Source organism: Eulemur rufifrons, chromosome 7 (genome assembly GCF_041146395.1).
Source record: "Eulemur rufifrons isolate Redbay chromosome 7, OSU_ERuf_1, whole genome shotgun sequence".
Lineage (NCBI taxonomy): Eukaryota > Metazoa > Chordata > Mammalia > Primates > Lemuridae > Eulemur > Eulemur rufifrons.
In genome coordinates, this window is record NC_090989.1 from 277136956 (window position 1) to 277152253 (window position 15298).

The 15298-nt window shown below is 41.9% G+C and overlaps 1 protein-coding gene across 8 annotated transcripts in view; it reads right to left on the reverse strand.

Annotated features, from left to right (window-relative positions):
- The window catches only part of MAPKAP1 (MAPK associated protein 1), a 237538-nt gene that overhangs the window by 24163 nt on the left and 198077 nt on the right, over positions 1–15298 (reverse strand). For all 8 annotated transcript variants that reach the window (XM_069476792.1, XM_069476791.1, XM_069476789.1 and 5 more), the window contains one exon: positions 4607–4744. In XM_069476792.1, the coding sequence (XP_069332893.1) occupies positions 4607–4744 (138 nt within the window). The remainder of the gene's footprint in view (positions 1–4606; positions 4745–15298) is intronic.

Here is a 15298-nt window from a genome sequence, read left to right on the forward strand (position 1 = left end):
TACGGTTGTGGTTAACTCTTAAACCCAAACAGTTCCTATCTTGTATCAAAATAGTGTTTTGGATAAAAAACAAAACAAAACAAAACAAAAACTCCCCCAACATAACCAGCATCAACAGAATCAGATTTCCTTTAAATTATACTATTGCAAAAGAACATAATCAGGTTACCTCTATTATGTTGCTTCCTTAAGATTTTATATGATATATATTTAATTGATATATATTGAGATACAGAGCTCTTTTCAGCTATAAAGACGACAGCTACTTTATTAAGGTTTAAATCTGATTTCTTAATGATAGGCTGCTTCCTTTAAAGACTCTAAATGTGCACAACCTTCTTATGATCAAACCAGACCTGCCATGGTTGAGGCTGGTACTCAGCGATAGCCTGAGAATCTCTGATGGGTACCAGTTTCACAGAAAGGTCCCTTGCTTTTGTTTCGGTGCAGGAATTCAAGGCTGGCACTTAAAAAGAGAGCCCATGGCATTCAAAGCCTGTGTCTAGACCTGTATGAGAATGGAAAATTAATTTCTATAAGACAATTTAAACATGGCAGTTTGTGATACGGAAACATTCTCCTCTCCTATGTGCTATAACATCCTTGATCAGTTAAAGTGAATATTAATTCATCTTTTAGAGGTTTGCAACATCTTTCAAAATAGCAAAAGATATCCTAAGAAGTACCAAACTCTGACTGAGAAATCACTGAATTGAATAATAATAATTATAATTATAATGGCAGCATGATTTTTTTTTCCTTAAATCTAGAAAGGCAGAATTTATTCTTAATATCTCAGGGCTTGTGATAATACAGATTTGCTCAACTCACTCTTTTAGGAGCCCATATTTATATGTACAATTTTTTTAAGGCATGTATCTATTTAGTCATTAAGTTCCAGGTCCTTAAGCACTCACAGGGACAGAGCAATAAATCTTCCCTCTGAGAACCTGGCCTAAGAGGGAGAAGTCGAGGGTAAAGGAAAGAGAGCCACAGAACTGCTATTTATGAAGCATGGCTTCAGAGCCTGGGTCTTTCCGATCCTACAATATGTGTAATTATGTGTTTCACTGCAGCCATTCAAATGCTCAGTCCCTTTGCCAAGTCAGCTATTCACACACTTTTTGGATATGGCATCAATTAAACTTGAGTTGTGTTCCTTATGACGACCAAATTAATGGTTTGACAGCAGCTTTCTCAATAAACACTGCAAACTGGCCATATTCAAAGGTTTTAAAAACCATTTCTTTTCTGTTCAAAATTCTGACAAACACGTCTCAAGTAAGACTGGTAACAACTTCATTATCCTCCCAACACTTATGCCTTTTTGTAAAGAAGGCTGTTTAATAACACGTCTGCTCTGTTTTCACAACTAAATTATTCCAGTTGGTCATACGTTCCAGTCTTCAGCAAGACACTTGTGTTACGGAGATAAAAACATGAAAAAGGAAATATATTGCAGAAATCAAAAACCTTATCTACTTCTAGACTCTCTTTCTTTGCCATAATTCATTCAAGAAGGCCCCAAGAATAATTTTTGATGTAAACTCAGCTACAAACATACATCACTATGCTGATAAAAATCACAGGCTAAACTTATGAAATATAGTGACTTTCATTTCTTTAGTGATGTTAAAATAACTTTTTTCTAAGGTTCAACAGACACAAAAGATAAAAAGGGTTACCATTAATCCTTTAAAAAAAAAAAAAGGAAGAAAGAAAAGGAAGACGCCCATAGATTAATTCTGTGGTCTGATGATAGTCTGAGGATGAACTTTTTAGATTGAGTCACTGAATTAATTTGATGAAGATACTGGAAATCATAAAACACATAGCATCAAGCTGATTCATTTAATACATCTTTGTTTGGGCACTTTACAACATAAATTATGTCAGATAACTTTTGGTTTCTAAATTCTAGCCTCCTGAGTTCAACTGCAAGTCAACAAACCACTGAGGACAACTCTGTAGGCACTGTGCTAGGGACTGAGGATGCAGAAGCCAGTTCCTGGATAAATCAGTTTAGTATGGAGATGACGATGGGGGGGGGCAGAGCTCACATAGATATTAATAAATATAGCACAGAGGTGTTTTACTAGAGCTATGTACAAGCTTCTGGGGGCAAAGTTCACAGAGAGAGAGCCTGACGTTGGAGCTGGATCTTGAAAAATGAGTGGGCTGAGTTTGGGGAGGTAGAAACATCCATACGTTAGGGAAGGGTCAGGGTCAAAGGCGTATTCCAGCAGTGGGAACTGCAGAAGCACAAAATGATTGTGTACAAATAGCTCATAGTGACCATAGCCCAAATTTGAGATGGGAAATTAGGGGCTATGAGGCCAGAGTGGTCAGCTGGTTGTCAATGTTTGCAAAGACTATGCTGAAGAGTCTGAATTTTATTCTGTAAGCCTGTTAACTTTCAAATCTTTTTTTTTTTTTTTAAAGCAGCAAAATCCTTTTATCAGCTGACTTTTTAAATGTAGAATCCCTAAATAGAAAAAACGTAGAGTCCCTTTGGTTGAAGGCGAGGCTTTATGCCCAATCCTGCCTTGTATACATACTCCCCTGAGGTCCCTAGAGCACCAAGGAACATGGTTTGAAAAGCACTGCCATAGGGAACAGGGACTTAAGAAGAGGTTTACTAGGGTAGTGAGCTTCAGGAAAGTGCCACAATTTCCAGATCTCTAGAGCCAGAGTGAAAGAGGAAGAAACCCCTGTAAGATCCACACATGCAATTTTTACACAGAACCATCTGGTATATCTGAAAATAAGACAAAAGACTCTTAGTAGATTGTCAATACTGAAATGATAGGGCCCACATCTGCCCTGTATCCCCAATGCTGGGACTTGGCCTCATTTACACAGATGTGTAATAATTACTTCTCTACTGACTTGATCCCTCGAGGGACTGGGAGATGGGTGGCTGTGAATCTTTTCTTCATTTCCTGCTAGGCTGGGTGTGCTACATCCTGTACCTTCAGTGCCTGCATCACAACCTTCCTTGGAACAGTGAGTGTCCTGGTGTGAGTGTAAGGAAAACCTGAATCCTGCTTCTAGTTCTTTCCCGACCTTTCTACTCCAGCTTATCCCTCTATGCAATATGCAAGTGATTGCCCTTCATTTCTCAGAGACATGGAGAATTAACAAAATGTCACTTTTCAAAGCATCTTTAGTTCTTGGGAAGAAAGTGCCAGAACAATAGCATCTTTCTTGGCTGACAAGCTGGAGTGAGTGGGATTAGGAAGAAGATGTTTATCCAAAGACAGAGAGAATCCAGCAGCCTTAGGGCAAGGTCCCCAGAGCAGCAGGCAATTTTCTCACCAGCCTCTCGCAGAGTCGGAGGCCTCACTGGGATGGCAGGAATGGCGGGAAGGGGTTGGAGATGGCCTGATTCCTTTCCCTGTATTCCACTAAGTTCTCCCTTCTTGCCAAGCTGTAGGCTAATGGTTGAAAGGAGGAGAATATGTAGCCCAGCATAGCTGGATTTGACAGAAAATTTAAACACCCACCCATAAATGAGGCAATGTGGCATGTACCCAGTTTGCAAGTCCCCTTCAGGCCCCTGTTTGTTTAGTCAGTATTATCTCAAAAATTTGAACCATATTATAAACACTTGCTGGCCTTTATATTTCTTATTGTTCCTTTTGAGCATATAATTCCTCATAACATTTGTTCTCAAATTTAGTAGACATTGGACATAGGGAATTAATAAAAATTAGATGCTCAGTCTGTACCCTAAGTTACTAAATCAGAATCTACTGGCGTGAGCCCCGGGTAACTGCATTTTACATAGGCTCCACAGATAATGCTGATAATGTACCAGATTTTGAGAACCATTATCTTATAGCCTTCTCCAGGAAACTAATACACCCTTATATAGTTTAAACTTTTTTCTTCCATGGAGGAATTTCAGTGTGATCTATGTGTCCTTGAAGGCCTAAAAATGATTAAGTGATTAATCTAAACGCTCTACCCAATTACTTAGCTGCAAAAATACAATTGCCAAAGTATACAACTGGACTGTATTCTACCTTGATAATTTAAGCGTAGGAATGCCAACCCAGCAATAATCTCTTCTGTAGGATCCGGCAAGAGTTTAATTATGAGCTGGTAGGTCATGCAGCTGCCAGTAATCTGGGGAGGTGTTAACACTTCCAGCATGATGGATATCTAAATGTCGTCTTCAGCTGCCTCGGGAAATCCCCCTGCTTTCCTCGGTCTGGCATGGAAGGCAGGCAGGCAGGCCCACGTCTGACGGGTCAAGTCCCCCAAATGAGAAGGGAGCATGAAGTGAAATGAGGGCTCTAGTGAGTGCAAATTCCCAGCAGGAATCTGGCCCTATTCCCCCAGGCTCCAGGGCTGGGCTGCAGAGGTCAGGAACAGGGCTGCAAGGTTCTCTGCTGCCATCAAGACCAGCCAGGATGGGGCTCATGTCAGGCTCTGGGTACCATAATACAATCCCATTTGATTAAAAGAAATTTCTGGTAATGAATTAAACAGACCCAAGGAAAAAAGGACACGGTGGCAATATATTCTCCTGGCACCCAGCACACAGAGGGGAAGAGAGGGGAAAGAGAGAAAGGAGACATAAATAAAAGGGACTACTCACTGGGGCTTTTTTCTTCAGCAAGGTCACAGGCACAGAGCAGGTCAGAATCGATTGAGATGGGTTTCTGCTTAATCCAAAACTTAGTGCTGGCTTTCTGATTTGTAACAGGGTCTATCTCTACTTTGTCTCCAGAGATACCTGTAAAGTGAAGGGGAGGATAAAAAAGAAGCCATAAGAAGTGGAAGGTGTAAGTGATTTCAGTGTAATCATTTGACCTGTTTTATAAATCCTAAATTGGATGAACAAGAGCTCTTTCTTAGGGCTTTCGGGAATGCCCTGGGTTTCTGAAGACAGACATAAGGGGACTCCAAATGGCACACAGAAGTTGCACAGTCTGGTTTTCTGGATGAGTGAGTTGGGGTGGAGAAAATGACCCAAACTGTATGAAAAGGTATTAAGAAACATGCTTTCTTAGGTATAAGATACAATAATAGAGTTTACCTACATATTGTTACCTGTACGTTACCTCTGTATTATAATGAAATAAACAGTAAAGTTCACTTAAAAAACAGTTTTGATCCATGTTTTTCTCTTTTTTTTAAAGTAGAAGATCTGGAGTGGACAGATAAATCTGTAACATCCCCTATGCCTAAATAACTAAGCTACCCACGAACAGTTTCTGATCTGGAAAAACCTTACACACTATAAAGATGGGGGGTGGAGAATCCATCTTTTCCTTTTTGTGACACTAAATAATTATCCAAGCTATATTTAAAGGAATTCACAGGAGGATCCAAAGGTCCTTTACATAAAACCTTCCAAGTTCAAGTCTTGGAGCCTGGCTTCAGACTGTGGAGGTCACTGCTTTTCTGCTGACAGAGAGACGTAGCACTGGGTGTGAGCTTTATGCAACAAAGACTTTATAGCAGGATCAAGAATGTTAAATACTGGCACTTCAGGTTTCATTTTTAGAGCTGCGAAAGACATAACATGTTGTACAGTGACTGAGAATAAAGGTGTTCGTAGAACAAAGGTAACGCCAGGTATAGGAGGTGTCCAGGGATAAGTATGGAAATGAACAATTGCTTTCCTGGTATTACAGAGGAGTACATGCTCAGCCTGACACACATGATCTAGGCTAGATGCGCTGTTTTCCCTCTTTTGCTGAAAATTGAGGAATATGTTCATGAAGTGAGACAAAAACCTTTAGTATGCTTTCTATGGTGGGCCCCATATGGAACCTTAAAAGTAATTAATTTTTAGGGCATAGTTTAAAGGTCAGGGTCAAAGCAAGAAAAAGCAAAATGAAGTAAGGATGGAAGACATAATTAGAATAATCAAATGTGTATACTGCAACAGAAAAGACAATCAGAGTTAACATATTTCATCCTACGAATCACTCAGAAATTTTTGAACAAAATGTGAGAAAACTCAGTAAACCAAAAGAACCAGATAAAAGAAACAGCCTAATTAACTCCCCCCATAAAAAACCCTAAAAACATATGTATATATACACATACATACCAACCATAGTCTAACAGCAAATTAAAAAAGAAAACAAATACAAACAAAATCCTAGCGATTAGGTCTGCTACACACTCCATTTATTTCTATTTTATTTTATGAATAAATAAATCCCAAATACCAGTTAGACAAAGGCAGAAGACTATGTGCAGAGACTAGCAGAGACTCCTCTGCTGTCTTCAGAGGAGAAAATGCAGTGACGATTGCTTAACCCTGGTCATTACTGTGTGGTCTTTGGTAAAGATGAACAATTGGTATTTTTTTACTAATCGAATGTCGGAATTTGTCATTAGACATATTTCAGGAACATCATGTTTCAATTAGGCATAATGTCATAAGTCCAATTGACTTTGGACATTCAGGTCTAGATGATTTCAGGAGGGTGAGAATGTATCAGACCAATTTTATTACATTTCACTTAAAATAGATTACAATTACCTAGTTACACTCTTGCCTCCAATTTGGTCATTAATTGTTAAGGATCTGGACATTTCTATAGTTCCCTGAAAAAATAAAAGTACTTAAGCCGTGGTGGCTGGTTGGTAGCAAGAGAGCATGTGTGTGTGTGTGTGTGTGTGTGCGCGCGTGCATGTTTTCCTCTCCTTCTGCTTATTTTGACATTTATAAAAGTCAAAACAAGCAGAGCAAAATAAATGTGCATATCTCTTATGTGGAAATAAACCCTGCCCCACATTCTGTTCTCAGAAAGAGAGGGGGAAAAAAATCATCACCAGAGAGACATGGTTTTAAAATTTTGTTCTATGGCCCTGCAACTCTTGAAGCCGTAGTCAGTCAATATTGTTAATGTACCTTGTTAATTTGATAGGATTTGTCAGGTAACTCCACTGGAAAATTATATAAAACTGTTCCAGATGAAAAGATGATAGTGACATGAATTAAAGTGATAGAACAATAGTGGAATATAAACCAGAAATGACACCCAAAGTGGCTGTTGATTTATTGCCATACTGAGTTTGGTTCTGGGCTCCCATGTATATTAGTGCTACAAATCTGGGTCCATTTAGCAGAGGGATGCTCATACATACATCACCAGCTCCTGCTCCAAGCCAAGGTCACTCCCCATTGCATCAATCTTTTCAACAGAGCCTACTTCACAAAGCAGGACTTTTGTAACCATCTCAGATGTAACAGACTCTCGTTCTCTTTCATCTTTCTTTTATCATGTAAAGTACACTTTAACTTCTATTATTTTTATCTGCAAATTGTTACTGTATAGTTCATCCATTACAGGCTGTATCTCTGCATCAACTGCCTGTGCTCTCATGGCCATAAGAACACTTTGCCAATGACGCCCTTTCCCGGGGTTATTGTGCAGTCACTGTTCACTGAGGGGAACCCCAAGACTGGGGCTAGAGGATGAAGATGTGGGAAAGGGATGCAATAGGTTCAAGATGAGCAGACAGGTGGAACACCATTTAAATAATTGGTGTGCTCAAAAAAGTTGTGTGTAAATCAGATTTTTTTTCTGAATTGAATCACATTTTCCCCACTGACTTCTAGTTGCAGAGATACTTTATCTTCATTTTGAATCGATCTGTAATTGGCAGGGGCTCCCAACACTTTAGTTTTAAGTTTCTCTGCCCTGTAGGCTTTCAGTCAAGCAGTTAATGATCTGTAAAACACTAGCCTGCCTAGAGGAGTCACTATTTAAAGGAACCTGTAGGAGAATCTTTCCTGATGGGAAAAATCCTTTTGTACATTAAATAATCTCACCCTACTTGAGATTTGTGTGAGTCTCAGCTTCTTAAAGCAGAGCATGCAGCCATATAGGACCCTGTTTTTCTCCTGCTGGCCAAGTGGCAGCCCTCTGATTACAGGCTCGGAGGGCCCGAGACAGTCCACGGTGGGGGCCCATCTCCCTCAGCACACCCAGACCCCACTGCTGAAGAGAGAAAGAGTTGGGTGGGGTGCGGTGAGGACAAGCAGGTTAAAGACAAAAGCACTAGGACTAGGCAAATGACAGGATGTGGGGTGAGAGGGCAAAGGAGGAGTCAGAGAGGATCCTGGGGCACCACTGCGGTGATGAGGGGAGGAGGAGGAAGCTGTGGAAGCCAGGCTGGTGGGGCTTTCAAGTGGGTAGGACAAGTAGTGCAACTGTGACTCACTTGTCACTGCCACTTCTTTGCTGTTGAGGGGAGTGGGTGGGTTAGGGGGCCAGAAGCAGCACTGTGTCCCTGTGACGGAGGAGCACTGAGAGAAGAGGAGTGCTGCATGCATGCTCCTTGTGGCTCGCTTTCCTCAAGGCAAAGGCCTAGGCCAAGAGCAAACGTACAACCCTAGCAGGCTCACTACGGCTCCCGCTTCAGTGGGCTCAGGCACCAGGAATCATTCAGCACAACCTTCTCCTTAGGCCTGACATTTATGATGCCAATTATAGACACCATTCACTGAGCACCTAAAGTATGACCACAACTATGTGCCAGCATGGTTAGAAATCCATTGATTCAAATCTCCTAACAAACTCACGAAGTTGGTTACAATGTTCATCCCTATTTTACAGACTAGGAAACACAAACACAGAGAGGTTGAGTAACTTGCCTAAGATCACCCAGCTCATAAGTGGCAAAGCTGGATTTGAATGTGTCCTCTCAGCCATTACACCATTCTGCAAGAACCATGCTTGCAGAAGCAACCCAAGGTGCTTGTCTAAGGTCAGGGAGCGTTTAAGTGGAAAAGCCACTTCAAAACCCAGAGCTGTCTGCTTCCCTAGCCCTGTTCTTTCCACTGCTCCGCACAGCTTCATCTGTTTGAGTCAAGACGATGTAATAAGGAACTATGCCTGAACAGTCTTTAGTCTCCTCTGTCAGCTTTCACCAAGGAATAAACGAATGTTTGAATATGCCAATAAATGCATACATCTATTTCTGTTCATACATGGCAAACTGGGGCTCAAATCCAATCAATATCTTTCTATCTTTCTAACCATTGAGCATGATTGTGGTTTCCTTGCTAAAGTTTTCATCTAAGGTCACTGAAGGCAGAGGTATTCCTTAAAGTATCACCTATGAACCATTTTAAGTAATTCAAATTATAAATATATCTCCAAGGAAATAAGGGAAGTTGGCTTTTGTTAAATTTATATTTCTCCAACTTAAATGGGCAAAAATAGAGGAATAGTTAATTCAACCATGATGGAATACAATATAATCATGAAAAATTATGCATAAGAAAAGTTTTGACTTGGAAAAATTCTTATGCCATGATTGAAAAGGATGAGAAAAACATTTATAAAAAGGAGACCAAAAGGATATGTTCCAAACTGGTAAGAATTGTCAACTCTGGTTAGTGGGATTACATTCTTTCCTTTTCTGTATTTTTCCAAATGAAAAATTCTACCAAAAAGAAAAACAAATATCACTTTAAAAGTTGACATATTTTTTTTTTTTTGTTTCCACTGCAGACTTAAGTACTCTTTCCCAACTTTTAAAATGTGGGGAAGGACAAGTACACTGAAGTCTTGATAATGGTGAAAGTGACCCTAAGTTGAAGAATGCTTCCTCCTAGCAGTTGTCGAGCACCCCAGGCCTGAGCTGCAGGGAAGCAGGCAGGAGCGTCATCACACCACCGGCCACTCTCAAGCTGGTGCCCAGCAGGCTTCCCTCTCCCGGCTGTGGCAGGTGAGGAAGAGCGCGTGGGGCTGGCCTGGCGCACAGGGTCAGCTCCTTCCCTCGGAAACAAGGGAGGCTGTTTGTCTCCTTTACCGGCTCTCTCCCCTCACCACTCATCCACAGCCATCCGTCATGACCTTTTCATGCTCCCACCCCTGACAGCTTCCAGATACAGTGAGTCAAACTTCACTGGAAGCAAACTATCACACCAACTGTCAAAGGCAGAAAACATTGCCTGATTGCTGTCCTACATCGACGCCAGCATATAAATCCTGCCGTAACAAGACAGCTCAAAATAAACAAAAACACTACTCTAATGTATATACAATTCTCCGGAGAAACTATTTGTCCAAGGCTCTAGAGTTATCACAAGGAGAGCCTTGTCTGTTTTAACTAAGTAAAAGATTTCCATAAAAGGAAATTAGTGCTGTGTATCATCTTCTCCTAACACTCACTGTGAGCAGAAGAGGGCAGACCGACTACCCACTTTGGCCAGCCCCTGTGCTAGGTCCTTTCGTGTACGGTGGCTTACTGAGAGCTTACAACACCTCTATTAGGAAGGTAGTATTAGCCCATTTTATATTTAAAGGTAGTAGTACAGAAGGGTTAGGGATGGGGACTTTGGAATCAGAAAGTTCTACGTTCAAATATCAGCTTCCTACTTCCTATGTGACTTTGGGCAAATTACTATAAAATGGAGATAATAATAATATATACCTCACGGGCTTGTTGTGAGGATTAAGTGAAATAAGGCATGAAAAGTGCTTGAATTTGTGCCTGACACATAGCTAGTAACTAATACTACGCCTTCTAATGACCGCTGTTATCAGGAGTCAGACACTGGACTAAGGGGTGTGACTCGGACCCAGCAATGAGGGTCAGGACTGGGAGCTCAGGGAGCCATGGGGAGGTCGGTAGATGAGGAACCTGACCAGCCCTTGGCTTAGCGGGTGGGGAGACTTCTCCCTGCAACCTGCTCTGCATCCCAGTCTTGGAAGCACCAGAATCCACCTAGGGAGACCAACACCCTCATCCCCATGAATCCTTTCAATAACTTCCCACCATCACCGAGTGTCCCTGGGCATATCTCTTCCCTGCAACTTCTAAGAGTTCAAGTCAATTATTAGGAAGAATGTTTTCAGACCTGGAGTTGTGGAAACTTTTGTGCTAGGGAATCCCCACCCTATAAGGTCTCCAGGTCATTAATTTGGAGACCTTGATTTTGCTGGCACATTCCCACTGGTGTCATCCTGGGCTAAGTCACTTCTCCCTTGGAGAGCCTGAGCTTCTTCCTTTGTAAAATGGGGGTAGCAACAGTACCAACTCCCCAGGGTGTCGTGCAGATGGAATGAATGGCATAAGCACATAAAAAACTTAGTATGTGCTGGCACATAAGAAGAGCTCAATCAATTATTACTCAAATTACTATTAAAGATGAATCTCAGAAAGGTGAAATTATGTACTACCCCAGGGTCAATCAAGTTAGTAAACTTCCAAGTTGGGGTTGAAGCCTAGGTCTAGCTAAGTCTAGGGTGTGTTCCCACCTGCCAGCTGTTTCCTATGTTCCAGAGGAGAATGTTCGCCTCCCCTAAGGTACTTATTTAAAATAGCCCTTTAGGAGGCTAAAACAACACTTGGGCAAAAATTAGGGCATTTAACATTCCATGTTTCAGTATTTCCTGAGGTACTGTTTATTTGCTCAGACATCATGAGCTGTGGTTCATTCATCAATTTCTTACAACTTTTAATCTAAGACTACAAAGCACCACTGCTGTTAAAATCCTGGAGTAGCTTTTCATACAATTCTAAAATCCTCTTGTCTGCAGGTTACCTAGAGCCTATGAAAGCCTGGAAAAGCCCCCAGGGAGTGCCACTGAACAACTCTGGGCCAGAGTGGATTTTGCTGAATATACGCAGCCAATCGATAGCATCCACAGAGAGTCAGGGAAGTCTTTGAAACTTGTCTGAATTTACACACAGGATCAGACACACAGGCTGTTTGGGCTTAATGAGACCTCAGAGATCACCTAGTCTGAGGCTTTCATTCTCCATATGAAGAAATTGAGGCTCAGGGCTGGGACATGACTTGTCTGATGTCACCCATTAATGACAGAGCTGTAACCATAATTCATATCCCCATACTACTAACCAGGCGAGGGCTTAAACAGACTAGCTCTCTTGCCTCACAGCAGTGCTGTGTATTCACACACCAATCAAACGCATTACAGTATAAACAGCACCGACTGCCTCCAGCAACATGTTTGGCACCCAAAATAGATGATAAAATCATATTTTGGGTCACAACTAAAACGAAACCCAGCAGAGCCTTATTTTCTTGAGATCGAGGGGGCACTAGGCCCCAGGATGGCCGGTTCCATTCAAGCAGCTAACCATTCCAAACTAGTTTGTGAGTCTCAGCTAAAAGCTGCCAATTCCAGTCTGTGGTCAGTAAGAGACTCAAGGACAAGTCTGAGTGTGCCTGACCACACTGTTATCATGGGCATGCAGGCTAAGGGGGGCCCGAACATGAACAAATGCACAGCAGCATTCAGCACAGGGCTCGGTCGCAGGGCAGAGCTTACTAAACGAGACCTGGGGTGTTTAATCCCAGCAATACCTGTCTTTGGGTGAGGGGTAAATTCTCTCAGGTGAGCAGTAATGCCATTTCCTAAGAGAATTTATAGCATCACTTGTGGAGTGGGGAAAACCCCGATGTTCCCCATGTTCGGGCCCTGCTACACTGTTGGAGTGCAAGTTCCAAGGATGAGAAGTGATAAAAAAGTACAGAACCTTGGATGAACTCTCATGAATCCTGCTCCCGTTAATTCCATTATGCCAGTAGTTCTCAACTTTTTCCAATTCTCAATTCTTTCTCAAGTACCTAAGGAACCTGACACATTGTCATTAACAACCCTGGATTACTGACAGGAATTCTCAAAAGGGTGTCTCTGGCAGCAGGCAACTAGCAGAAGATGTGTAGTTAGGAAAAGCTCCTGGAGCTTCTGACATTCCCAGTCATTTCCCTTGACCCAATCACTGCACTGAGCACCAATGCGGTAAAGGAGTTTTCTGGAGGCAGTCTTTTATTTTATTTTATTTATGTATTTATTGAGATGGAGTCTTGCTCTGTCTCCTGGGCTAGAGTGCGGTGGCATCAGCCTAGCTCACAGCAATGTCAGACTTCTGGGCTCAAGTGATCCTCCTGCCCCAGCCTCCCAAGTAGCTGGGACTGCAGGCATGCACCACCATGCCTGGCTAATTTTTCCTAGTTTTAGTAGAGACGGGGTATCACTCTTGCTCAGGCTAGTCTGGAGGCAGTCTTGATAGTATTTGTCCTGCTATCTTATGAGTTCATTAGCCTTACACTCAATTACAAATTTTGATTCAGAAAATACTGTCCCAGTAGGGACAGAACAATCATTTAATAGAATTGCCATCCTCAAATTACAGAACAGACCCAGGGATTTTGGAGTCGAGTGTGATGCATGCCTCCTTGTAGTCATTTTAGTGTCTTGGAATGGAACAGGGTATCTTCTTAGGGTTCGGTGAGAAAATGAAATGGAAACATGGAAGGAAAATCAATCCATTTCCTAAGAACATGTATTTCCAGATCATGTAATTACTTGAACTTTATTCTATAGGTCCCGAGGCAAAATATCTGATTCACACAGCCACCCAGAGCTACTTTTAGCCTCAGGGTGAGCCTGAGGAGTAGTAAAGTCCAGGCCACAGCTGGTTGCTTTCACTCACTCACTCTTGTGTTATTGCTGTGTTGCTTAAGTTTGCATATTGTATGTTTAAAATCACACTGTAACAGAGTCTTCCTCTGAGTGCTGGCTTATACTTATTGACTGGGGATTAAATAACAACAGCAGTAGGAAACACAAAGCAGGGAAGACAATAGATGGCAAATATGCTGCCTCTCATCATGCTCAGGCCCAGGGCAGACATTTTTAATCAATCACAGAGTTTCTTTATGTTGCCCTCAGACACAACTCGAGATGCTGTCTCAGCACAACTCTCTGGGCAGACATCACAAACTTGATTGCAGTCAGTTTATGAGATGAAACCTTTTTACCTTCTCTAAGATATGTGGTACTGTACTCGATATTTTTGATAAATAAGTACTATAATCACAAGTAATATGATTATACATACTGGATTGTTTTATGAAGAGATAATGGAAGTACCCATGGAACCATGGTAGAGGTTATTTTATACCTTTATTTGTAAATCCTATACAGATTCTGTATATTCTATACAGAATTATGTTAGGTTATATGTGTAATTATGACACAGATGGGATTCATGGTATATTATGTGTTCAGTGACAGGGGAAGGGTCTACATTGACAAATGATAAGGCAAAGGAATCAAGTTAGTACAAGTGGCACAACTATCAAACTACTTCTCAGCCTGAGACCCTGTGTTGGGAAAACCAGGTTGACCTGCCCAGTCAGTAAAAACAAGTTTGGATGAAGAGATAAGGGGTCAGAGTCCTTTAAATACTGTGAGGTTGTGTGTCCCAAATACCACAATCAAAGGGAGATTCTTTTTTTTTTTTTTTTTTGAGACAGCGTCTTGCTCTGTTGCCCTGGCTAGAGTATAGTGGCAGGATCATAGCTCACTGTTGCCTCAAACTCCTGGGCTCCAACAAGCCTCCTGCCGCAGCCTCTTGAGTCGCTGAGACTACAGGTATTTCCCACTATACCTGGATAATTTTTAAATTTTTTTTGTAGAGATGGGATCTTGCTATGTTGCCCAGGCTGGTCTCAAACTCCTGATCTCAAGTGATCCTCCACCTTGGCCTCCCAAAGTGCTGGGACTACAGGTGTTAGCCACTGTGCCTGGCAAGGGAAGATTCTGAGCCAGCTGGTCTGGGATGAGGCCAGGGACTTTGTGACTCTGATAGATGACTGAGGTCAGAACCATTGCTCTAAGGTGCCATGCAAATGAGAGGTATCACTCTGGTAATGTCTTGGCCCTCTCTGCCTCGTTCTTGTGTCAGTTTCTGTGCAGCCCCTTGGCTGGTGCTTTGTCATTCAGCTTTTGCCAGCTGGCTAATCAATATTAATACTTATTGATAATATACTATGGGCTTCCTAGATCATGGTTGGCATTCACCATCGGATGCTTTTCATGTCAATGGTCCCCAACCTACTTCCTCCTACCAACCTTGGCACATTTGGGTAGCGCTGCTGTCTCAGTGCCTGACTTTTCTGTCAAGTGGTTGGGCACATAGAATCAGGCATATAAGAGATCAAGATAATGGACAGAACTTCAACTTGGTAGAATTTCAAGCAAGGTCTACACTTAGAGGGCATCTGCACTTTTAGCCCCAACATAGAGGGAAAGCAGACAAGATGAAATATTCCAAGAATGTTTTAGAGAAATACAGGGAATGGTTAGGCATCATGGCTTTATTCGGTAAGCTTTCAATTTAAAAACCAACTCCAACTGATTGGTAGGGGCTGTGTTGGAAAGGATTGTGAGGTTAGCTCTGGGCCCAGAGGGAAGAAGTGCAGTGGCTGAAGAACAACGTCTAAAGGGGAGTGGAAGAGGGAGTTGTAGTACTCATGCTACACTGATGAGATGCTAGG